General features: G+C 39.6%; 1 protein-coding gene across 1 annotated transcript in view; it reads left to right on the top strand.

The window, feature by feature from the left end:
• The window catches only part of COL4A1 (collagen type IV alpha 1 chain), a 241,783-nt gene that overhangs the window by 110,571 nt on the left and 103,916 nt on the right, over positions 1-27,296 (top strand). Inside the window, exons 3-19 of the mRNA XM_073614495.1 lie at positions 2,849-2,938; positions 3,023-3,067; positions 4,387-4,431; positions 4,522-4,584; positions 6,934-6,987; positions 9,459-9,485; positions 11,125-11,196; positions 12,087-12,149; positions 14,046-14,081; positions 14,164-14,205; positions 14,986-15,057; positions 16,012-16,056; positions 16,210-16,269; positions 21,861-21,905; positions 23,444-23,497; positions 24,652-24,693; positions 24,846-24,939. Of these exons, the coding sequence (XP_073470596.1) occupies positions 2,849-2,938; positions 3,023-3,067; positions 4,387-4,431; positions 4,522-4,584; positions 6,934-6,987; positions 9,459-9,485; positions 11,125-11,196; positions 12,087-12,149; positions 14,046-14,081; positions 14,164-14,205; positions 14,986-15,057; positions 16,012-16,056; positions 16,210-16,269; positions 21,861-21,905; positions 23,444-23,497; positions 24,652-24,693; positions 24,846-24,939 (949 nt within the window). The remainder of the gene's footprint in view (positions 1-2,848; positions 2,939-3,022; positions 3,068-4,386; positions 4,432-4,521; positions 4,585-6,933; positions 6,988-9,458; positions 9,486-11,124; positions 11,197-12,086; positions 12,150-14,045; positions 14,082-14,163; positions 14,206-14,985; positions 15,058-16,011; positions 16,057-16,209; positions 16,270-21,860; positions 21,906-23,443; positions 23,498-24,651; positions 24,694-24,845; positions 24,940-27,296) is intronic.

Below are 27,296 nucleotides of genomic sequence, written 5' to 3'. Positions count from 1 at the left end.
GAATAGGAGTTTGGACTTCATGTGGTACTGCTTGTTTCAGATTAGTTATTCAAAGCGGTAAATCCTGAGACCACTTGGCAACTGACATTTTGCAAAGGAGGTCAGCATCACTAGTGCAAATACTTTCCTCATGACTGCTGTCCTGTAAAGAATATAAATCATTAGTAACTGTACATTGTCTAAGGTTATATCCACTTAGTTTGGATTTATTTCCAATTTGTTTTGTAGAATTCCCTGTTTAAACCTCTAATTTAAAGAAAAACGTATTTTAGGGTTATACCCAGAACATGAGTGTAGGGGAAATCTTTCCTTGTTTTGTAGGGATTTCCACTTACCTCCTGCTTCAGCTATGGGACAGGAAGAGAAAGGAAATCTCCCTAATGGGACACAAAAAAAATGACTCTAATTCTACTCTATTCTACTTTAAAACTCTATGCTAATTAGCATGAATGCATTTATGTTTTGTGACCAAAATAACATATACTTTGGTGGTAGTAAACCACAGGTGATTAAAAAAATATCCCTGCAAGGCAATGCACATACTAGCACGCTATAATAATCTTACCTTAGAATGAAGCCCTCCAGCACCGCAATGTCAACTCTGAGATGGCTGACATTTTCCCCCAGTCTTCCTTTTGGGTTCATGGCTTCCGGCTCTATGATGCGCAGGAGCCACTATTTCCGGCACGGGCTCTGAAGGTCCGGCACTGTACCGGACCTTCACAGCGCATCTGCCTGTGGTGTCATGGGCTGCATGCACTCTGAAAATCTCCTAAACTGTGCAAGTTTAGGAGATATTCACAGTATCTACAGGTAAGCCTTATTACAGGCTTACCTGTGGGTACAAGTGGTATAACAGAGTTTACTACCACTTTAACTAAAACAGAGATCCCTATCTTGCAACCAGGCCGTGCATTTATGGTGAGATGAAATCAACTTTTTCTGTCAAGCAGTGCAGACAGAAGTTCACGTTACACCAATAATAATGTACCTGTGATCTGTAGCAGCTACATCATTTCTTTAATTATTAAAAAAAACTAATTCCTGGAATTAATTAATTTATTTTATTTAATTTAACTAATAAATACATTACATTTAATGAAAGGCCTGTGTTACAGAAATTCCTAATGATTTGTAGCTAGGGATAAGTTTGGGTGTGCTTGAATACTAGTCTGAACTCACAAAGTGAGCCCACCAGGATGCTGTCATCTGGGCCAGTCATTTGTGGCTGGGGAATTCCCTGCCCCACAATTGCATGTATGCACACCCATTGTATAAGGGTGGCTGCGGGCCAGGGAATGCCTCGGCTACTTATGATTGTGGCCCAGTACAGGTGATATCATCCTGGTGGGTTCACTCAGGTGGGTTCTGAATAGGATCCAGACATGTCTGAGCACATCCCTATTTTTCTTTTCATTGTTAACCAGGGTGTCCCCCCAAGAGAGCTTCTGCATACATGTACAAAGGTATCGTTACTTGAAATGCCTTTCACTGTACAGAACATATAAAGGTGCACATGGCTGATATATATGGGTGGGGGCCATATCTCCCAACTTTTTGAGATGGGAAGGAGGGAGACCTATTAGCAAATGTATGTAGGCATAGGTCACACACCTTGCCACACCCCCTAAAGGAGAATTATACAAAAAAATATATATTTGTTAAACCCACAAGTGCTTTTTACTTTTTACTATTCCTTTATACTGGCTTTTGAAATGTATAAAGATAGCAATTTAGAAATAGGATGAAAGGTTTAGCACTGTGGAACACTTTTTGAAAGATAAATAGTGCATTTTATATACAACTATATAGATCAGACCATAGATCAGAGGGATTTCTACATCAAGGACAGTCCCTCAAAATCAGGGACAATTGGGAGCTATGGTGGAGGTAGAAGTTAGGTTTGGGCTCCCTGATGTATGGGGTTCAGTAGCAGTTGCACTTTCCACACTTAGATTCAGCATAAGGCATAACCAGTATGAACCATTAAGCAAGGCTGGGCTCTTTATAACTGCTCATGGCATAGTCATTCTGATACACATGCTATGTACCTGCTTGATTGAGGTTGATTACCTTCTAGGTAGGTAAAGAAGGATAAGGATCCAGGAGTGTTCTTCTGGAAAAATAAGTCAGCCCTGACAGTTTTATTTGTATCCTGACAAGTTTATTTTAAGATTTCCTCATGTACATAGTGTATTTCACAGAATCCAGCAAAGCTAAAGGCTCACTTCTCTTAAATTATAACTAAAGGCAATTTTTTTTGGATAGAGGGGAGATGTGTCAGTTTTTATTGCTGTCTGTGCCCCCATTAGGGCGATTCTCCCTCTCCCTTACCATTATAATTGAAAGTAAAAGAAAATCCCATATTTTTGGTTGTCCCCAGAAAAGTAATAGAGGAGAAATCTTCCAATGGGGACATTACTTCTAGTGATCTGGGGGTCCCCAAGAGATTCCCTTAATTTGCAGAGATTTTTGCTCACTTCCTGTCTGCCTATGGGACAGGAAGTAAAGGGAAATCTCCCTGATGGGACAAAGATGGCATAAATAAACTTTACAGGGGTTATAATCCTCCCATACTCTATCCAAAATGAAAAACAAAGTATTGCTTATAGTTCTACTTTAAGTCCCGACTTGCTTGATAGGACAGCCATACATATACGTGTTATTTCTTCTTGCTCCATAACCCTATTTTGCAATGAAGTTTGGAAAAAGAATTACCTGTTTCTACATTATTACAATATTTTAATAAAAATGAAAGTGAAAAATAAATTTAAAAGTAAAATTTAGTTTGACTACACTTTGTATGTAACGCGTGGCAATAAAAGTAGTTTTATTTTGCCTCTCAAAGGGAGAACGAGGTTTACCTGGTCTACCTGGCATCATTGGATTTCCTGGACTTCAAGGACCTGAAGGGCCACCTGGACCACTGGGACATAAGGTAAACAGTACATAATACTGTGAATAATAAAGTCATATCATAACAATAGTAATAGTAATAAAAACATTTTTTTTTCTGTTACAGGGTGATACCGGTGAGCCAGGACTTCCAGGAACAAAAGGAAACAGAGTAAGCCACACTACATATGTTTGTTTTTACTTTTATACTATTAGAATATTAATAATATTTAACTATTCTGCAACCATAAATAATATTAGATTTCATCAAACAGAGCTGAACTGACACCACCAATAGGATTTATTGATCTCTGCCCCAGTGTGCACGGTTGCCTGGATCAGCAGAAAGTCAGAAGAAGCTGTTCTATTGACTTGCATGATGATGTTGAAGCAAACATACCTGTGTATGCTACCGCTACGCTTCATGTAAAGCTCACTAAGTGGCATCAGCCCAGCTCAGTTTGCCCTTTGCTAAAAACAAAAATGAATAATTATTTAACAATACTCTAGGACCTGTCCCTGAAAGAAACTTGAAGCCAGCTTAGTTTACTGTATTTTTGTTAATGGTTTACAAAGTGTAGTCATATTTTTAGAACAAATCAATTGTGGCTGTTTGTTAAATGTAAGTAAGGCATTGTTAAAGCCAAATGTTACATTTACAGCTATCATCAATTCATCACACATTTCTAATCAGGCAGCTTATTTTTAGTTATAAATAGAATAGCATCATGACCCACAACACACTTCTGGTGAGGGTTAGGGGAATCGGACGATCATAACCAGTGGGCCAAGTCATGGTTTGTAACTAATAGTAGCAACAAGTGATATAGCTGATGATCTATGAGTCAGAAAGGATAAGCACCCTAGGCCACGTTTTAAATCAAAATGATAGGCAGACACAAAAGGATGGGGTGGGAAAGAGGGAGTGGAGTTGGCTGGTACGCAGCCACCGGTCAAGGAGAACGGTTCATAGTGTGGGCAAGCTCTTCCAAAATGACAGGAGACATGCAGGCAGTAGAGAGTCATAAAGTATATTCACCAGAAGCCAAGTCTTAAATCAGAATGAGAGATAGGGCAGACACAAAAGAATGGGGTGGGGAAGGGGGAGTGGGGTTGGCTAGTTTGCAGCCAATGGTCAAGGAGAAAGGTTCATAGACTGGGCAAGCTCTTCCAAAATGACAGGAGACATGCAGGCAGTAGAGGTAAAACCAGAGGTGGTAGATAGAAATAATAATAGCACAGCAAGCAGAGGTAACACAGAACCTGAGAAAGCAAAAATTAATCCAGGGAAAACCATGAGGATCCTTGTGGGTGGGCCTTCTTTTACATAGCATCTTTAATTATGAAGCATCAAGTAATCTCAGTGTTTATTAAACAATTCTACTGGGAAAATACAGAATACAAAGGCATTCACCTTTACAATAGTATATGCTGGCACTTATTTTTTGAGAAGTTTGGTGAAGTCATTTCTTTTCTTGTCTTTCATTTCAGGGGCCTGCCGGATCAGCTGGATTTCCAGGAAACCCAGGCCTCCCTGTATGTACTTTTTGGCAAGCAGGACAAATCATTTATCATACATAGAAAAATATTTCAAAGTTTTTTTAAGACATACTTTTTTATTACTAGGGCATACCTGGGCAAGATGGCCCACCTGGTCCACCAGGTATTCCAGGCTGCAATGGCACAAAGGTAAGATGTATTAAATTATCAGAATATATGATCATTTTTGTAGCAAAATGGCAGAATGTCTATCATCATATGTTCATCTACCTTGCTATAAAAAAGACCCATTCATGTTTCATCATATTTTACCATGATGTTTATTTGAGTAAAAAAATTATGGGGGATGTTTGAGTTCTATATTTTATTAAATACATATATGGGAGATACCAAATGATTTGTATTTCTGTTGATCCACTTCTGAGATATACACAGCTCTGCCCCACAACACAGCCCTGTCACACAGGGTAGGGAACCCGACCTTTCCCTTCAGTTTCATTTTCACGTATGGGTCCCCTCACCGTACCCCCCTGTGAATAGACATTAAAAGGAGAAGCAATACACAGATGATCTAATCTGTGTGACATTCTGCTCTCTCCCCCAATCAACATGGCTCCATGTGTTGCATCTTTCTCTCCCTTTCTGAGCTCTGTTGTACAGACTGTACAGTAGACTGCAATATACCAATACCAAGTCAATTTCAAATACTCACGCTGCTTGCATTTAAAAAATGATGTAGTGTTTATTGCAGAACTGCATTAATTTCTGTTTATGTCTGTCTGGTGTTCAAGAGTTAGTGGCTTTTGACCCAGAAACAGAAAACAGCAAGGCAGCCTAATACACATAAACAATGACACCATAGATGGGGATAAATAATGTGAAGTTACCTAACCAAGTAATGATGCAAAATGAACCTAATTAGTTTATTACCTTAACCATGGAAATGGGTAATTATAGACTAGTGTCCTCCAAAATGCGTCTCATGTGCCGATGTGGCCATTTGCTTGCTTTTATTTGGCCCTTGGGGCATTATTTCCCCTACTATAAGTAGCAGTGGGGCATATTTCCTGCCACTGACACCAACAACAGGGCACTATTCCTTCCACTAGCATCAATGATGGGGCACTATTCCTCCCACTGACACCAATGATGGGGTACTATTCTTTACACTGACACCAATAATGGGGCACTTTTGCTCTCACTAATACCAAAGATGGGGCATTGTTTACTCCCACTGACACCAGGACATTTTCTACTCCTGCTGGCCCCTAAATTTTGAAGGATAGTAAAATGGCCCTTCGTTTAGAAAGTTTGGAGATCCCTGCTCTAGACAGAAATTGATGTAAGGTCAGTAATACTATGTCTTGGTTGAGGCAATAGGAGTTACAGCATGGGTAAGCACATAGTCTGGTATGGAAGGGGGGGGGGCTTTATGTATGTGGTAGCAACTATAAATATATCACATACACATACAGTAACTGGCTCAACCACAGGTCAGCACATGAAATAGCAACACAAAAGAACATTGTCGATTATATTTAATCTAAATTTTAAACCCCATCACAGTCAGGCTACCAAGTCTCACATAATACTTCGGAGAATGAATAAAGCTGTTTTTCTGTTACTGTATTTGACATAAAGGAATAGGCTTTAAAGCTCAGGTAAGCCTCATTGGTTTCTGAAACGCAGGCAGCTGCACAAGATCATTGGTTGCTAGGATGCAGGTGGCCACCAACATCCTATCAAAACTGACAGCTGCCTTCTTTCAAATTGTAAATGAGCCAGGTAAGGATAAGGGTCTGGCATGGATGTTGAGAAAAATCTCAGGCCGCTTTGTTTACAAACTGAATGAAACTGGGAAATATCATTTACAGGCAAATGTTGTTTTTCTTTCTGCTATAATACATCATACAGGAGTGCCACTTTAAATGAAGGTTTAAGGCATTTCCCAAGCATGTTATTGAAAGAAATCATGTATTTTAATTTTACCCTTTAAAGACTTGGCTGCGTGAAAACACATTAACTAGTATGCAGGAGCTGGCAGATGCTGGCACCAAGATCCTGCAAAACAAAAAGTGCTCTGTGCACTGTCCATATTAGCACAAACATGTACATTCATACAGGTAAATTACAGCCCATATGCAGCACCTCAGATGCATTTTTTTCTATTTTTTTTTAACTGTTCTGATCACAGTGCAAGTTTACTGATCTTTATGCAGCCATGTGCTTGGGCCCATAAAAAACAATACACCTGCATTCAGATCCAGAAAACAAAAAAGTTTGCTGGTAAAAACTTTATTTTTTGTGGTCATGTGTTTGAGCCCTATGCCTTGTTTAAAAGTCCTATTAAATTTTTTATTTTTTTTTTTTTAATGTAGCATTGTCTCTGCTTCCATAGTACCAAATTGTAAAAGGTGCTCTGGTCAGAAAGGGGGTAAATTCTTCCGGGGATGAAGCGGTTATTCAGCTCTTTTATATTTCTTTACAAGTGTATAATCTGTATATTAACCTAGGACTTTTCTTGGCTTTGATTTTTAGGGAGAATTAGGACCTTTTGGACCTCCTGGCCTACCGGGGCTCATAGGTTATCCTGTAAGTGCCACGTATTTCTCAGTGTTTGAAATGTCTCATTTGTCTCAAGGTGTTGTTGTTTTGCACACACAGAAAATAGTCAGAGAGCTATCACTCTTTCTGAGACTACCGTGAAGAAGAACTTCATTAAAATAGTTAGGGATTGTAATGTACAATATAGTGTATATAGAGCAGGAGTCTGTAAGGCAGAATGCAGGTGGAGTGTAATGCATAGAGTGCTGCACAGTGGCGGCACGTCCATAGAGGGCGCTGCCTCCCCTAGCCATGCGTCCGGCCCCCTGATCTACATGTCAGTGGTGCTGGACCACATATTTCAATGCGGCGGGGTGTTTTTTTGAAGCACCTGATTAGAGCCAGAGGTTCTAATAGGCTTCAAAAAAGGGTGAGCTCTGAGAGCAGAGCATTGCGCTCCGAGCCCACCCAGTTGTGTGACCATAGCGAATGAATTTTTGCTATTATTATTGGTTCCTCCCCACCAATCAGGAGGCAGGTCTGTGAAACCTGTTTCTCGATTGGCCAAAGCGTCAGGCAATCCCATTGGATGCCTAGCGCGTCGGCTGAAGACACAGGGCGGAGGAAGCTGGAGGAGCGGACACCGGAGCCACCGTGGCTGCTGCCCGCACTCCAGGAGAGGACACCACAGCCCACCACATAAGTGGGTAAGTGCCTGGGGCTCTGCCACACCACCGGGGGTGTTGTTTGTTTGCCACACCTAAAAAAGAGCCCACCAGCCGCCACTGGTGCTGCAGTCAGTGTTGGGTTTGTTTGCCACGCCTAAAAAAGAACCCACCAGCCGCCACTGGTGCTGCAGTCAGTGTTGGTTTAGGATACATAACACAGACTGCAGGGGTCTGGGGTGTGTAATACAATATGTTCATAGATCAGGAGTATGTAATGAAAAGAGTGCTGTAGTCAGTGCTGGGTCCAAGAGTAAATGGCTCTCAGGGAGCAATGCACAGAATGTAGGGGACAGGAGTGAGTAGTGCCCAGTAAGGGCTGGGAATACAAAACAAAAATAATGCAGGAGTCAGGGGTGCGTAAAGCACAGTGTAGGAGTCAGGATAGTGCAAAATTAACCCTGCAATCACTACTCTCCTACACTTTATCCTTTCAGCAAAAATCCCCACTCCTTTACTCCAAAAATAAATCCTGCACTAATCTTCACACTCACCCCTCCTAGAACAAATCTTTGCCCCCCCAGCACAAATACTTTCTCCCTCTCCCAGGAACAAAACCTCCCCACTAATCTCCCCTCCCAGCACAAATCTTTTTCACCTTTCTTCAGCACAAACTCTCCTCCACCCACTCAAATCCCCTCTCCCAGCACAAATCCCCACCCCCTTCAATACCCCGTCCCAACAAAAATCCTCTTCCCGTCCCAGCACAAATCCGTTTCACCTCCAAATCTCCTCCCCAGCACAGATTCTCCTTGCCCAAAATCCCCCCTCCCAGAATAAATCCTCTTCCTCCCCAACCTAGGCTAATTAGTGAAGCCAAGTGCATGAACTTGTTCTGGCATAGGCTCCAGGAGTCAGCCCAGATTTGTGGGATGATGGGATTTGGTTCAAATCTGAAGACAGTCCCGCCGAATCCAGAATGTTTGGGAGGTATGATAATATACTAAATGGATAAGCAAGTTATTACTCATCCAAGACTACTGTTTCAGATTTGGTGTTAAAACAGAAGTCAGAGAAGCATAATATAGACTTAGTAAACTAGAGATAAAAAGTAATGATCCTCCTGTCCTGCTTCCTCTTTCAAAAGCTGGAGCCCAAAAGAAAGGATGGAAGGAGATGCTCATTTTGTAAACTGTAACCTAGACACTGGGACACAGCAGGCATAACATAGAGAGGTACTATGCTGGCAAACAGTCTCTATGGGCATAGTTGCCAGCATTTCTGGAAAAAAGGGGAAGTGGAAAGGTGCTTCTCTCAATCGTGACAGATTCTACTAAGGGTTCTACTTATAAAACATTTGCTGCACGAATTTCAGAAACATTTGTGTAAGCTGCACTACATTAATTCCGCCATTTGTTTTTGAATAGTTTAATTTCTGTATCATCTGCTCCATCTTGTGGCCAAATTACGGTATAGTTTTCTGAAATATCTCAATGAGAAAATATACCACTTATTGGCCACTGGATGCTGCTGATGATACCTGAGTTAATCTATTCTATTCATCTTGACATTTAGTTCAGTTTGCACAAATGTTTCTGACATTCTTGCATTGAATATTTTATCAATAGATCCCTTTGTGTCTTACATATCAATATTACTGCCTGCACAGGAATAATTCAATAGTAATTAGGTGAAGCTAACTGATTTTAAGTAAGAATTTGTTACAAATGTATTTCTTTTTACCTTGATGTCCACTTTAAAATCAATGGTATGTCTCAGTTGCTACAAAATGTAGCTTCAAAATGTGTCTTCAAAACATTATTCTGAAAGTTATAACAGTATTTGTTCTTTTAGGGTGCTCCAGGACCTCCAGGACTTAAGGTATGTTGCACTTCTCATTTTGTATGTGAAAAAAGTTGTAAAACATAATCTTGTATTTAAATTCTTGGAATGCAAGAATGCAAGGCCTATAGCTGAAAATAGAAATTGATGTAAATCAATGCTAAAGAGTGAAGGAAGGTGAAGTTGTACTATGGTTGTAACAGGGTAATAACGTGGGAAATGTATTAGTGTTATATTAAATGGTGTAGGTAAAAGGATTTGACATGTAATTACTGTATTGGAAATTGTATAAATACTTTTGCTGTAAACTTATGCAATAAAAATTTTGGGAAAAAAAAATAGCGTATAATAGAAAAACAAAAGATTATATATTTTTTTTAAATATTTGAGCTAATGTTATGTATTTATAGTGTTCAAACACTGTTGACATGATTGCAAAATTATACACATGTTGGATATTTAATTTACCCCATTCAATGAAGTCACCACTCAGTGGAGTTTTAGCACTAGTTTACACTGTGCTTTAAGAATGTTTTATATCATCTTAAGGTAACATTTCAGACTTGCTTAAAACAATTCCAAGTAAGTTCCTATACTATGTGTACAACAATTACTGTATTAGGCAGGGTATTTACAACAGTTGTGATGTTAGACTGCATATCATGTCTAACTTTACTTGGGTTGTATGTAATAATAAGCACAAAAGATATTTCAAAATATGACAAAGCTACAGTTGCAAACCTGTGTTTCTGAATGCATCCCTCAGGGGCCACTGAACAAACACTTATTCTAGTCCATGTCATGGCATTCATTGGTGTGATCTTTTGCTATCTGTAAATTTGAATACATAGACTGTTAGTAATTCTTTATTACTCAACAACGAATAAAAAGAAAGAACAATTGTATATGTGCAAAAATATTATGCTGCCCATGATAACAGGTGATGAAAGAGAATATCATAAATTCGGTATATAATATGAATGAAGGTTGAAATGTGAATGTCAGATACTAGATTCAGCTTTAAAGACTTCCTTACCAGGCCAATTCTGACCCTCCTCACATACATGTAAAAATCTACATTTTTTTGCTAGAAAATGACAGAACCCTCAAACATTATATATATATTTTTTAGCCGAGGCCCTATAAAATAAATTGATGGGTGTTGCCCATCACACATTTATGTCACATGTATATGGGCAGTGGTTTTTAAAATGCAAGTTTTTTGAAAAATATATTTTACTGAATATTATTGCACACATACACAATATATTACCCATTTGTTTTTAAATTTAAAAGATGATGCCACACCTGCAAAACCTAGGCTACTGGTCATGTTAATTGTGGTTTCAGTAATTACTATCCTTATCCATCAGAGAGACACAGGACAGACTAATATTTGGCCATATTCTCTCAAGACTTCAGTAGTAGGGTGTGTGCAAATAGAAGACCATTCTCAAAACCATTCTGAGACTGAAATGGCCATTACATACAGGAAAACAGACTAGGGGATTAGCAATATATTATATTCGATGAAACAACCTGGCACAGTACTAAAGATTTACTCAAAGCTTGGAAAAGCCCTGTACTTCACTAGATGACCGAATTATAAACAATCCACCTGAGATCTATATAACACAGTTTAGATTATCTTCTATTTTTTTTTTATTTTTTTTTTTAGGGAGAACCAGGCGACATCATTGGTTTTATGGCAAAAGGTGAAAAAGGATTTCCCGGAAGTCATGGTTTACCAGTAAGTATTTTCAGTATTTATGTACTTGTTTGATGCAATTAAATGACCCATTAAAAGGTATGCAAAGTTTTTTGAATTTTTTTTTTTTTTTAGTTGTATATCTTAAATTTAACAACTTAACGCAAATAATCTTTTTAAATATATAATGTTAGCTAATCTGCTTTGCCTCTGGTGCAGGCATGTTAAATTGTTTATTTTTCGGGATACATGCTCCCCCCTTGTAGTCTTTAGCTGTGCCTCTCTTTGTTCCTGCTGCCTTTCTGGAAAGCTTTTCTCCAACTGCCTCCTGTGGTAGGATCCTTCCAGGCCAGCCACCTGAGCTCTGGCCCAAGGTAAAACCCTCCCCGGCAGGGGTCCCTCAAGGGTCAGCGACAGACTCCCTCAACACTGCTTCTCCATCTTCCACCCAACTTCCTGGCTAGTATGGCACATGTCTATTTAAGACCTCTATCGCTCCCTGCCAGGCCCACTTTCTAGGGATTGGCTAAGGGCCCCTAAATATGCAGGATAACCCTCCTAGTTTAAGCCCACTAATTTCTAGAATATTCTCCAATATTCTAAAACCAGAGGGAGGCATCAGAGAGCTGCCTGGATGAGTCATTCAGCCCTAACCTCTAATAGCCTTGACCCAGATTCCATGGCTCAGGTTTAACCCTGGGCCAGACTATAGTTTACCTACAATACCGCTATGTAACACACAAAGAAAGAAGTTTGTAAAAAGTCACTTCAAAGATTGCTTTAGGTTTAGCATGATAACTCACAGTATGTGAAAATTTACTAAACTTTCCTATTATTTATTTTGACTAATTAAAATCATGTCTTTTTTTCCAACCATTTCCAGGGATAGTCCTCTTTCTCTAGGGTATAATTGCCTGTTCCTATTTACACAGGGTACACCTGGACTCCCCGGATTAGAAGGACCGATAGGACCACCTGGACCACCAGGTCGTCTAGTAAGTGTTTTTTTTTTTTTTTTTTTAGAAAATATTTCCTATTGTGGATAAATATCAATGATTCTATATAAAACTAGACATCTGCACACTAATTATATAAGCTATATTACAAAAAGGTTTACTTGGTTACTTGGTGCACATGTATTGTGTTTTGCATAATAGGTTAGTGGAGAAATCTTGCTGTCTCTCCCATTTTACAATAAGGAGTTGGGCTCTTCTGTAAGGGTTAGAATGCACTTCTGCAGAAGGACTCCATCTAGATTGCTTTCTCCATATATATTACTAAAAAGAATCCATTAGGGGCAAGAGACTGCATAATGCTCCCAACTGTGGTAACATATAGCTGCAAATACCTGATCAAACCCTCCCTTTACACAGCCCAATACTAAAATAAATATTAAGTAAGCATGTGTACTGTTTATTATTTTTTTTAAATAATATATCATGGAAGTAAATACAGCAAGAAATGCAGCATTATTGTAGAAGACAAAACAGATGACATATTATTTCAGTAAGCGCTATTCCAAAATTGACTGATCTTCTTAGATCTTCTTAGGTTTAAAGAATATGTAAACAACAACATATATTTCCTCTTTTTTGGTCTGTAAATTGTACATTTTAAAGAGTTTTGTTATATCTGTTCGATAAGTGCAACATATACCTTATGATCCTGCCAAAAATCTTGTGAGATGATGACTTTCTGTGCTTTCTGCCTCTTCTAAGTGTTATCAGTTTTATTTTTCCCAGCTATCTCTGTGGACTACAAAACATCTCCACTCTATTTTATGAAGAATAGGAGAGAAGGAGGTGTTTCATAGTTAGATTGTTAGTCTGGCTGAAAAAAGACACATGTCCATCTAGTTCAACCAATAAAAGGAAAAAAAAATATTATATATATATATATATATATATATATATATATATATATATACAATCCTATATATACAATCTTATACCCACTGTTGATCCAGAGGAAGGCAGAAAATTCCTTCCTGATCCCCCAAGAGGCAATCGGATATTGCTGGATCTGTAGTCTTGTCCTAGAGTAACAATGCTACTCCTAAATAGGTAGAGTACTTTGAGTCAGTGTTGAAACAACCCCCTGCCTATGCAAGCAAGAGGATCACTAGACAGTAACGGAATGGATGCAGGGGCAATATGCTGAGGCAAGGTGGGGGGCAGGGTGGGGTAAAAGCCTCCCAGCAACCAGGTGCCCAGGTTGTGGTTAACCTCTTGCTGACAGTGTAATACATATATGTGGCGGCAGGAAAAAATGGGCTATTATATTCAGCCACCACACATATGTGTCCATGGTGGCCTGAGGTTGTGTGCTGAGATTGTACTCACTTTGTACTCATAGCTCACTGACTGAGCTGTCACTGACAGCTCTTGATTACAGCTTCTGATCAGGAGCCAAAATGACAGCTCTTGATTATGTGATTGCTGTGAGAGACAATCATGGCAGTCAAAAGATAGAGAAGCCACACCACCTCCTGGGCATTAAAGTCCACTTAAAAGGGACACTGGGATTAGATGTGAAGGGCGTAGTTAAACTCAGCTGGCATATGGAAAACATCTGCTGGTGGACACCAGGTTTGCACCATTCCTGTCTATAAACTACAGTGCCACCAGCAGGTGCTCTGGCTGAGCTCCATATTCCTGACATAAACTTTCCACATTTAGCAATGATGCTTCTGATTAATTAAAAAAATGGTAATAATTTTTCCTTTTTATTTGGTGAAAGATACCATTTATTGCATGTAAACAGTGTTGATCTAAAACTTTGATTTATGTTAAATTGTTGCTGTTACCAAGTTAACAAAAATAACTTTAATTACATATCTACAATAATGTAAATGTGATTCATTCTAAATGATCTCTTTATTTTTATTTTAGGGGCCACCAGGACCACCAGGTCTACCAGGACCAAAGGTAAGTGTATGTTATATTTGTCTAATATTTTAAATGTTAAATCTTTTCTTTTTTTAAGCTCTCATATTTTGCATTTTTATAGGGCACTATGGGTCTGAGTTTTCATGGACCACAGGGTGAAAAAGTGAGTAAATATACTGCATGCGCTGGTCATAGAAATAGACCATTTACAAATGCCGGCCATACTTGGATCAAAATTCAGCTGGTTCAGCAGGGACCATCTGAGATTCGATCCGTCTATGGGCAGTCTGATTGTACCCAAGTCAACCTATCGACTGACTTTGGAAGAACCAGCCTGTCTTATTTTCTCTTGGCAGCTATAGCCACTAGCAGATATCATTGTGTTCTGCCAGCCGGGAGGGCTCCCCACACCCCCAAATGACCTTCCTCAGCTGCCAGGACACAACAGCACAGTGGGAGGCATTTCCCCATCAACACAGGAAATAAAGTGATTTTCTTTCCTTCCACAGATGTTGGAAGGAAAGAAAACCAAATCATCTGTGGCCTGCTTCAGTCAGGCCTAGGAAAAATCTCACCTAGATGGCCTATTGTAACCAGTTAGATGACACTTGTCAGTGGCAACATGCATGCTTTTGATAGTTGGGAAAATATGCAAAGATAAGAGATAGCCTTGACATTAAATTCTAATTTCTAAATTCTAAATCTATATTAAAAACCTATATTATTTCTGCACTTAAAGTCTTCAGTGGAATCTGTGAAATTGTCTATATATAAGCAATACAAGCTGTATAGTTGTTCTGCTTAAAGTGACCAACACTGCAGAAACATCAGTACTAATTTGGCCAAATTCTATGGACATTCATGTAGTGTTTTGCTTTGAGTTGTTATTGTGATGTTTTAGTAACTTGACTGACAGTTTGTGTTTCCATGCAATGCTCTTTAGGGTGAGCCTGGTCCTCAGGGTCCCCCTGGTCCCCAAGGTCAACAAGGTTCACCAGAAGTGTACAGAGTAAAGGTAAATTTTTTATATTGGTTTATACAGTGCTTTGTGTATTAAATGAGAGTTTGACATTATTACTATTTAGTGGTACCTGAATGAACACAATCTATTCATTCATGAGGTTAATTTGGATTATGATGTCCAAGTAGTTGAGGCTTCACTCAACATTGGGTTTCTCACAGCTTATCTAATGAGTTTGTCAGTGATTCTATTTTGTTGTAGGGTTCTCTTTGAGAATGTTGTGAAATATAGCATCCTGAGCAGGATTTAAGCCAAGCACACTAGTGCTACAAAGCAGAAATACTCACCCCAAAGCCACTGTGCTGCCTCGTCATGTCTGAGTATCAAAATCAGTGTAAGGTTCACCATACATATTCTGACCATACAGTCAAATTATTTAACACAATCAAAATTATTTATAATATGAGAACCTACCTAAACTAGTCAATCAATCTGTATACAATCAGGTAGGCCTTGCACTACATTCTCCTTGGAAGATCTAACAGAGATTGTACAGTCAAGTTATCACGCATGTGGTGAGCTTAACTGAGAAATTACCTTTCAGACAACAGGTTGAATTTACCAATCTATAATGATCATTGTTTGTCATAAGGATCAATATTTTCAGCAGTGAGATCCAATGGGACCAAACAAATTATGTTTTATGACTAGGGTAAATTGAGCCTATATTATTTTTTTTATTTCATAAAAATTGTAGGTGTTCAGTCATAAACACTGATTTAAATAAATCATTAGCTGGTGCTCTAATTGATTATCTTTAAAGAATGCATTGTAAATGGAAGATAGTAGGTGAAGGAAAACAAATATACTACCTACTTTTCTAGTTACAGTTTCCTAACTCTTCATACAAATAAAGAAGCACTGACTACAATGATAAATTCCAATATTTAATCTAACTGCATTTATTCATTAATTATCTAATGCATTCAATCTATCTTTTATATTTAGGGAGAAAAGGGTGCACCGGGTGACAAAGGTGACAGAGGATTTCCAGTGAGTCAACTATGTTCTGTATTTAGTATGAATAAATCTAGCTTTTTCTATTTTATCTGTAAACGTTATATTTATTACATTTCCTTTTTGTGAAGTTTTTTTGTGACCTCTACATTATGTTGGTTAACGTGCTTTTCTCTTCCTCTGGTTTAGGGGAATCCTGGACAGAGCATCAAAGGAGAAAAAGGAGAGAATGGAAAGCCAGGGCCAAGGGTAAGTATCATTGCTACTTTCAGCATAAATATCACACTGCAGTTTATTAGAAGTGTGTGGTTCAAGATTTTTAACATACAGAATAAAAATCCGAATTTAGTAGTAGTAGTAGTAGTAGTAGTAGTGTAACTAAAATCATTGTGTGACAATGACAAAGCATCACTAGTAAATGTGACATAATTGTGATCATGTAGTATCAATTGTGCTTTCATGTAAGACTATATATTATAATAAAAGAATAAAGTTTATTATAAAAGCTAGATTTATTCATTAATTCTTGTCCTTGTAATGATGTGTCATTACAAAGATGCTAGCCAGAAATATAGTGCATTAATACATGACAATAGCTCATTAAGCACACATAAAAGTTATTAATCAGATAGTGTACTGAAGAAGAGGGCCAGGTTTACACTGTCTTCGTCACTATCTAATCAAGGGAAAACACATGGGATGCTGTGTGGAGTTAGAGTAGACAGTAAGGCTGGGTTCACACTGGTGCGACACGACAGCCGTCCTACTTTGGATCCGACTTTGCCCTGCGACATGAAGCCGGCATGTGTCCGACTTTCAATGAACGGGGATCCGACTTGGATCCCCGCCAATGCCGGCACTGTGTTTGGTATGAATCTTTAGGGGGGAACTCCGCGCCAAATTTTAACTAAAAAACCGGCATGGGTTCCCCCTCCAAGAGCATACCAGGCCCTTGGGTCTGGTATGTAACTTGAGGGGAACCCCCTACGCCGAAAAAGCGGTGTGGGGGGTCCCCCCAATCCATACCAGACCCTTATCCGAGCACGCAGCCCGGCCGGACAGGAATGGGGGTGGGGACGAGCGAGCGCCCCCCCCCCTCCTGAACCGTACCAGGCCGCATGCCCTCAACATGGGGGGTTGTTGCCTTGGGGGAGGGGGGCGCGCTGCGGCCCCCCCACCCCAAAGCACCTTGTCCCCATGTTGATGAGGACAAGGGCCTCTTCCCGACAACCCTGGCCTGCGGGCGGGGGGCTTATCGGAATCCGGGAGCCCCCTTTAATAAGGGAGCCCCCAGATCCCGGCCCCCCACCCTATGTGAATGAGTATGGGGTACAGCGTACCCCTACCCATTCACCTAGGAAAAAAGTGTCAATTTAAAAAAAAACACTACACAGATTTTTAAAGCATTTTATTAGACAGCTCCGGGGGTCTTCTTCCCACTTCGGGGGTCTCTCCGGTTCTTCTCCACGCTCTCTGGATCTTCTGCCGGGCTCCTCCGCTCTCTTCTGCTCTTTTGCCGCTCTTTTGCTAAAGCGGAGGAGCCTGGTCTTCAATCTTCTGCCTTCTGCCTTCTGCCCTCTTCTCCTGATGTTGACACGACGCTCTCTGGGGTTAGAATGCTCTCTGTGCGCTCTGCTCTGACTTATATAGGCGGTGACCCCGCCCCCTTATGCCGTCACAGTCCCTGGGCATGCTGGGACTATGACGGCATAAGGGGGCGTGGTCATCGGGTGATGACCACGCCCCCTAAAACGTCACAGTCCCAGCATGCCCAGGGACTGTGACGGCATAAGGGGGCGGGGTCACCGCCTATATAAGTCAGAGCAGAGCGCACAGAGAGCATTCTAGCCCCAGAGAGCGTCGTGTCAACATCAGGAGAAGAGGGCAGAAGGCAGAAGATTGAAGACCAGGCTCCTCCGCTTTAGCAAAAGAGCGGGAAAAGAGCAGAAGAGAGCGGAGGAGCCCGGCAGAAGATCCGGAGAGCGTGGAGAAGAACCGGAGAGACCCCCGAAGTGGGAAGAAGACCCCCGGAGCTGTCTAATAAAATGCTTTAAAAATCTGTGTAGTGTTTTTTTTTAAATTGACACTTTTTTCCTAGGTGAATGGGTAGGGGTACGCTGTACCCCATACTCATTCACATAGGGTGGGGGGCCGGGATCTGGGGGCTCCCTTATTAAAGGGGGCTCCCGGATTCCGATAAGCCCCCCGCCCACAGACCCCGACAACCAACGGCCAGGGTTGTCGGGAAGAGGCCCTTGTCCTCATCAACATGGGGACAAGGTGCTTTGGGGTGGGGGGGCCGCAGCGCGCCCCCCTCCCCCAAGGCAACAACCCCCCATGTTGAGGGCATGCGGCCTGGTACGGTTCAGGAGGGGGGGGGGCGCTTGCTCGTCCCCACCCCCATTCCTGTCCGGCCGGGCTGCGTGCTCGGATAAGGGTCTGGTATGGATTGGGGGGACCCCCCACGCCGCTTTTTCGGCGTAGGGGGTTACCCTCAAGTTCCATACCAGACCCAAGGGCCTGGTATGCTCTTGGAGGGGGAACCCATGCCGGATTTTTATCTAAAATTTGGCGCGGAGTTCCCCCTCAAGATGATCTGAGCACAAGTCGCGTGCCGAAGTCGGATCATGCGAGACGGCAATCCGACTTTGATCCGACTTCAATGATAGTCAATAGGCTGAAGTAGGATCAAAGTCGGACCAAAGTAGTACAGGGAGCATTTCTGAAGTCGGAACGACTTGTGTCGGACCAGTTAGGACGGCTCCCATAGGGAAACATTAAATTTCACACGTCATGCGACATGAGCTCCCAATGTCGGAGCGTTTGTCGGACCAGTGTGAACCCAGCCTAAAAAGTGCAGCAAGTGTCAGTTTGCAGTATTTAGTGGCTTTCTGTTTGCCTTCTATCAATGCACTCCACACATGCCCACTTCTTTCTGTTGTTCTTTAGAGAAAGGATAATAAATATGACAATATATTAAGTAATTGAAATAAAATAAAATAATTCATATGCAATAATTAAAAACAATTTATTGCTCACTATATATTATTATAATGAATTAAAGTGCAACTTTAATAAAATATTATATAAATGGGTCCATTATGTAGTAAAGATTATATTTCAAAGGTACACAGCAATGTGTGATAAAAATACAGTTCTTTATGAAGCCTTTTGCTCTTAGAAGTCCAAAAGTAGCTTACAAATTGCATTAGTCAGTGAAAGTTTATTGTCAGATTAGTAGTTCATTGCTGTTATTTGCTTCTAAGGGTATGGCATCTAAATTATCCAGAGATCCAGATTGTACAATAAAAATGTTGTTCATCATATTTGGGATATCTCTATACAAAGTTTTGCAAGTTGCTTCATGGACCCCACTGGCTTCATTTTAGATTGAAATTCCAAATTCCCTTCTGTAGAAATAATTTAGGCAAAGGCACAGTAATAATGTGTTGATTCAGCATCTCCAGATTATTTAGTAGAAAAGATTGATAAACAATCCACTGGTCTATTGGAAAACTAAAAAATATGAGCAAGCAGTGTTTTTTAGTTTTATCTTAGGCTGGCCATATGTTATACATTCTTGTACAATTTTCCTTTAGATTTACCAAATACATATAATATAAGGTCAAACCTAAACACTTTCAATTTGTATGCAAATCGAATAAAAAATCGAACTGCTTTATTTTATGAGACAGAATGAAAGTTATAGTACCAATAGGTGACAATTAGAATTCATATTTCTCTGATCTGAGTACAATAATTAAATTAAATCATATTGGTTGTTTTGGTTAACTGCACTGTTCTCATCCCTGCCCTTTGCATTGCCTTGATAAATAGGTGCCAATATGACTTACCCAGGCATGATTTTTATACAGATGCAGTATCTTATATATGTTTTAGTTTATTTAATGGAATATTTTGTTTTATTTTAATGGTATTTATCATTTTACACATACAGCATTGACATGCCCATTTTATAAATTAATAATATGTTTATATAAGCTTAGATAACAATAAAATAAAAAGCAACAAATGAATCCAGAAGGTACACATACCCCTGTAAATTAAAAATGTGATGAAAAAGTATTTCAACCAGACCCTTATCCAGGAATGCAGGCAAGGAAAGAGAGGGCAGTGAGTGCCCCTGCCTGCTTAATTTGTTTTAATTTTTAAGTTAACTTCCATTTTAACCCTGACCCTGGCCATTAAAAATGGTCAGGGTTAAAATGGAAGTTAACTTAAAAATTTTAAAAAAATTAAGCAGGCAGGGGCACTCACTGCCCTCTGTTTCCTTGCCTGCATTCCTGGATAAGGGTCTGGTTGGAATTTTAAGGGCAATTACACTCTGTTTTTTTCCTTTTTTTTTTTACATTTTGTTATTTTGTAACATGTGCGGCTTTAAGGCATTCCCCAAGCATGTTATGTAAAGGATTGCCGTTTTGAAAAGACCCTCACCCCTCTATACCCTTGGTATAAAAAAATTGTATTGTTACATGTCTCCCATGGCTGTGTCATGCTTCCGATGCCTTTTTTAATAATAGCATCAAAATTAACCTTGAAAAGAACAGAAAAACAGCAAGATTTGGCTCCTTTAGACTTCAGGAGGGTTTGGCACTATGTTCCGCGTTTTGTGTACTACCCACTGGGTTCACCAAACCTCCTGTGAACCAAACTTTGCCCAGTTCACTCATCCCTAATTCTATTGACAGACTGATGATTAATGTCTGTAATTTTTGATTTTGATCATTTTCACTTTAAATCAGAACTACACTGCATCTGAGCACCACAAACCAAAAACACTATTTAATTAATTTATAATATTCAAAGCAAATTCACCCATCCATCCATGACCCCTTGCTTTATTTTGTTGAGAAATTACTTTGAAAAACACCCCCTTAGTGTTTCTGGCCGTGGCCATCCTGAGTAAGGGCAGATGATTCATGTAGCATTTACTTCCTGGAATCCATCTGTCCTCAGCTCAGGCATGCAGGCAGGGGGTTGTGCTTAGCTGAGAAAACCCCTCTTCCTCTCCTGAAGACTTCTGGTATGTATGATATCATTTGCCTAGGCCTGAAAACCAGGAAGTAACAAGAAATGTAAAAAAAAAGCTTAAAACAAGTAAATATGATATACTTCTCTATCCTTTTAATAATGTTAGCAGCATAGGCATTAAAAATTGTCAGTGTTGATTGAGAGAGTTAAGTTCCACTTTAAGGGTATCACCAAAATACAGAACATGGAAATACTACCTGTAACGGTTCCTATCACACAGCACTTAAGGCAGCCTAGGTGACCAGATGGTCTGTCTCCGGAGGTCAATGTGATCAGCTCTTTCAAGGATCATGTATTGTTCAGAATTAATAACCAAGAATTGTCTTTGGGCAAGTCCAAGAAAACAGACTCTCAAAAATGTAACAAAAAAATAAAAGATTAATATAGCAATTCCAAATTTCAGGGTGAATGTGGACAGAAAAAGGTCCTTGCAGCCAGTGTCCACGACACTACCACTATAATCCCTTGATTTAGTATGCAGTACCAAATAATAATGAAGCCTCTGTAAGTTGCTCTATAGCCAAAAAAATAATCATTACCTTTTAGTCATGCCAAAGAGGTATTTATTAATTTTCATAACTTTTTCTTATTAGTCCTTCTTTGAAAGAAAATAAAATTTACTAGTGTAATTTTAGATTTGTGAATTGCCTGGTGTAAAACTGGGAAGAATATGCAAACTTAAGTGAACAGAAGACCCAATATACAAAGAAAGCAGATGCTAACAACTGGACTTCTCTACATACAGGGACTGTCAATTCATTCAATGCATTTTTTTTATTTTTTTTTAGGGAAAACCTGGAAAAGATGGTGATCTAGGAGAAAAGGGATCTGCTGTAAGTATACTTTACATTTTTTTTTTTTTTTACCGTATCTGAAGTGTACAAAATATTATTGGTTTGCTCAGATACAAGTATCTTTGAGTATTTAATGGTTTACCAGAACAGTTCGTACCATTTTCAGTTCCCGGTGACCTCTAGAAGGTTCCCTAGTGCTGTTTTTCTGTACAAGTCAGACAGACCTGTGATATCAGACACAATCCTTATATAAAAATAGAGGAGAAGTTTGGCACTCGGCATTTTGCAATGATGATGGACACCTGTCTTTGATATGTACAGCTAGCTGGATTTACATTAGAGTAAAAATGATACACTTTTAGACTATACACTCAACTTTTGCCAATGTTAATTACTAAATGCTGGTAATTCTCAACCTGATATCATAAAGAAGAGTCACAGTTAACAAATGAAATTGGATTTTATTCTTGTTATAGTTTAGATAAAAATGTCAGCTGTACTGTGTTTTTTCCAAAGGTCTCACACTGATTCAACCACATTACCAATCTGTCAGTTTTGATTGCTTCAGGATCTTTACTGTCTAGGGTCTTTAGGCAGTCCAGTGTTGCTTTCATTTCTAACACTCAATTTCCCATGCACTTCATGAAATAAAATAAAAAGGCACAGGTTAATGACAATCCTCTGTATTTGAACAATATCACACTGGCAATTTTTCAGCAGCAACTTGTAGTTTTTTGAATATTTCTCACTCCCTGCCCATCCTTATTGCTCTAACAATAAAGAACCCCCTATGCAGTTTAGGTTTGAACTGATTCTCATCCAACTTCATTGTGTGGCCACATGTGTTCTTTAGAGATCTTAGGTTTAATAAGTTTCCTCCCAATGTTAGAGTCCCCATTTAGAGATTTGTATATTACAATCATATCCCCTCTTAAGTGCCTCTTTTCCAGGGAGAATACGTTTAATGTGTGTAGTCGTGCCTTATAACTATGGTCCTCCAGTCCCCTTGTTAGTTTTGTTGCCATTCTCTGGACTCTCTCCAGTTTAAGGATATCCTTTCTAAGGATTGGTGACCAAAATTGGACCAAAATACTCAAGATGTGGCCAAACCAGAGTAGCTACTTATGTTATCCAGTGCAACTGTTGATAAATATTGCACACTAGCTGACTAGATATGCATTATAATCAGATACAGCTATGTAGTTAGTATCAAATTACCAGAGGAAATATTTTTCTTTTGATGTGTGTTCTGTGATATTTGTAGCTCTGTAGCTATCTGCTATGAAGTTGCTAGTTTGCCATGGTCTTTAGTAAGCAGAGACTTGCCTAAGGAGCATTGTTGCAGGTCTTCATCCTCCAGGGAGGTATGGGTTTCACTGCGTTTGAATATTCCTGCAGTAATACTGTATATAGGATATTCCTGCACTTGTAGACAAATTGCTGTCAATGATTAATATACAGGTAACAAAATACACAAAACACAGAAACATTTCAGAAACAGTTTGAGTATGAAGTTTAACTAACTTCTAATAATGTTCACACCAATGACAAATAATCATTTTTTTTAACTTTTAAAGGGAATCCCAGGTAGCCCAGGCTTTCATGGATTTCCTGGACAGGAAGGTCCTAAAGTAAGTTTAAAATTAATTATTATTATAAATGACAGTTCCATTTAATAACACATGTAATGAACACACTATGATAGATGTAGTTATCAAGTACAAATATTTTACAAATGTTACAATTTTATTTGTACACCGAAAAGAATATTTCTGATACTGCAGTAGCAAGAAACCAAAACGTTCTTGCCTTAGCATTTTTGTGACTTATTTTTGTCATATTGCAATGCTCAGCCTGAATGCTTTTGTAAACACAAGAATAAGGCCTCGTTCACATGGGACGTACTAAAGCGTACACCTGTGCATCCCCATGTACTCACATAGGGATGCACAGGTGTTCCATGTATCCCCATTGATGTCAATTGGGATGCAACAGCTGTACATCAGGCATGTGAGGCATCACATGCCTGACGAAGGGGTCCTACGTGACTCCAAAACATTGCACCTCTTTGTGTTGTGATCATGCAACAAACTAAACCGTTTGGACGCCACCTTGTGCTGATCCTTGGTGTGCGGTCTACATTGCAACAGCTGTACGGACACAGACTCGCCACCCAATCTGACATCTGTGTGGGTGCGGTTGAATGGCTTCAAATGCAGATAGTGTACATATGGGACCTATATATATCAAAGTGATGCTTTGATCTCTTTTGTAACAAGCAAAAGGCTTGTGGTGAATAGCTAGCATAAATTATCCTAGTTGGGAGATTCATCCAATTCATTTACAGCACAATTGCTCAGGTTTTTATTGCATCCATTTTGACAGTTTGAGAAGATTTCCCATACTTCCTATACCAGTAATGGTGTTGACTAAAACAAGTAGCTTCTCCAACAGGGACACAGAAGCAACAAAGGCAATTTATCGGGAAAGGGCTAAAACCTCTGCCAGGTTGTGTGTTCCCACTGGTGATTTTCCCTCATTTTCTATTTCAGTTGTCATTGGGAGAGGAAGTGGTGAAAATCATGCCCAGAGAGACACAGACAGCAATAACACACTAACAAAACTTCTAACCAGTTCTAAAGTTTTTGTCACACTTTGAGCAACAATACATATATGTGACATGTCCTCATGATTTCTGTACAAATGTTTTTTTTCTATATACTTTGAAGAAGATATTGTACATGCAATAGATCTATCAGGGTTTTCAATTACTACCTATTTACAGGGAGACAAAGGAGAACGTGGGTTTCCAGGACCTCCAGGAGACGTAAGTAATATGAATACATTTTCCAAAGGACTACAGTTTTCACTATTGCTATAAATTACTTTTTCGTTTACTGAAAAGCTTCACAATAAATATGTGCACAACTCTGTATCCTGATCAGTAAATCTTTTTTTTTGCTATTTGTTTATTGCCAGGTAATAGGCGATGGCCAGCCTTCTGTAATTGGAGAGAAGGGAAACACTGGACCACCTGGTTATCCTGGTAGCAAAGGAGACAGGGGTGCTAAAGGTAGAGTTTTGAATGAATGAAGTAATGAAGCAACTAGTTAATCTTTAAAGTTTTTTTCCTATGAGCATGTACTGAAGGACCTACATCCGTATTTCCAACCTGTGGGCCCCAATGGCCACATGCAGCACCATGGTACTTATTGTGTGCCCCTTTGACTCCGCAATCAGTAGTCTTTGTTTTCTAGCTGCTTACTCAGACCTGGTGAGAATGTCCACCTGGAATATCGTGAGAAGTGTTACTAGACTTCCCTTGTAACTCTGTAGCATGTGACCTAGGATATGACTTTGCACATTGGCCTTGGTTATAAACAAGTCTCCCATGGTCTAATGGGTTACAATTGTTGCTGAGGCATCTTTCATTGTATGTCAAAGAAGTGCTGACTCTCTTTGAAAGTTGTAATTTTGGGGAATTCACCAACTCTCCTACTAAAGCTTTTAAGAAAAACAAAACAAAACCTTGGCTGTGCCATTTGTTTACTGGAGATGCTGATGACGTCATTATGCCTTACTGTTGCCCCCTGGGATCTGGGTGTTTTACCCTAAACATGCGGCCAACACAGTGCAGGAGCACATTTTTTGCAGTATTTTGAGCAGCAAAGGTAAAACATGTTGATGTCTTTATTGTCTCCAGGAAGAGGACAGAGGCAAACATTTTTTTTTAAATATATTAAAGCTTTGTATTTGGCACTTTTAAAAAACACTTTTTATTTAGGGGATGGAAGGCAGTAAGTGAAGTGGACCCTACATTTTCATGCAAGATCCACTTTATTGTCTATATATATTTGTTAGTAAGCTTTGACTTGTGCCATTTGTTCCTATTTTCTGATGCCATTATTCTGTGTTTTTGGGTTGCTGTTATTAATTGTAATTCCCACAGTTACCATCTGGCCACCCTGAAACTTTTTGAATGTCTCCCGTGGCTTTGGAAACTCACATATAAAAGTGCAAGTTAACATACCTCACTTTTAGTTGACATATACCGCTAACTGGTAATCAACCTGCGAAATAAACACAATTTCTACATTGTACAAATAAACGTTAGTTGTTTATCCTGACTCTAATGCCCCGTACACACGGTCGGATTTTCCGATGGAAAATGTCCGATCGGAGCGTGTTGTCGTATATTCTGACCGTATGTGGGCTCCATCGGACATTTTCCATCGGATTTTCCGACGCACAAAGTTTGAGAGCAGACTATAAAATTTTCCGACAACAAAATCCGATCGCGTCAATTCTGACCTTGTGTGGCCTGTTCCGACGCACAAAGTGCCACGCATGCTCAGAAGAAATTCCGAGATGGAACAGCTCGGTTGGGTAAAATTAGCGTTCGCAATGGATACAACACTTTCGTCACGGTGCAATGTTAAAAATGGTTTAATACAGCGCACTCTCTTCTTCTTTATAATGTGAGAAGAATGAAGTAGTTTTGCTGCTCATATTCACACAGACTTCTCACAAACTTCTTTCTTTATTATTTATCGGGATTCCCTTAATATATTTTGATTTGTCACATCTGACAAAAATATTTTTATTATTATTATTTTTTTTTTTTTAAAGGCAGATTTTTTTTATATTTTAGATTTGTATTTTTTCCAAGGCTGATCTTTGTTTTATTTTATTTTTAGTTTTACTCCAGAATATTTTTGTGTGTGTTTTGTGTGTCAAGTTACCACCACACCATTATTATCTTGTATTATTTAATCTCAAGGAGATTGCTTGGTGTTGGTGTCTCTTGTTAATTTCACATTGTATTTTTGAAATGTACCTGAATCCTCACAAACAAACTGTCCTTTTTGAAGGAAAACACACACATAGGCAAGTATAATTGAAACCAAAAATCATTTGGGGCTCAGAACCAAACAAAGAGGGAGGCAACGCTGGATAAACAGCAGAAATTAGCAAAGCCTTGGACCCTCAGGGCAGACATCAATTCTTGAACATCAAAATTGGTGGCCTGAGGAGTCCATATGTAAGGGAGTGCAGTCTGGTCCAGAAGTCCCAGAGATCCGGAAAGCAGCAGATGACATCTGTGTCCCCAGGCTGTGGTACCACAAGAGGCTGCATCTTTTGGCAGACCAGACTGGATCCAGGGTCATCACTTTCTGGTCTTCCTTCCACGCTTCATTCCCGGCTGTGGCTCTGCTGTTGAAGATGTGGCAGGAGGAGGAGTAGGACCTGGAGGAGGAGTAGGACTAGTAGGACCTGGAGGAGGAGGAGGAGGAGGACCATGTGTGAGGTCACAAATGTGGGTAGCAGATGTTATTTGGCCCCTCAACCCCTTATTGAGAGCTTCCAAAATTAATGACTCACACATGAGTTGTTGGCCCTCCTCCATCCGCTGCATTTTACATGCAATTA

The sequence above is a fragment of the Aquarana catesbeiana genome, linkage group LG02 (genome assembly GCF_042186555.1).
Source record: "Aquarana catesbeiana isolate 2022-GZ linkage group LG02, ASM4218655v1, whole genome shotgun sequence".
Classification (NCBI taxonomy): domain Eukaryota; kingdom Metazoa; phylum Chordata; class Amphibia; order Anura; family Ranidae; genus Aquarana; species Aquarana catesbeiana.
Note: the sequence above shows the minus strand (reverse complement) of the source record. Positions and strands in the feature narration are given on the sequence as shown.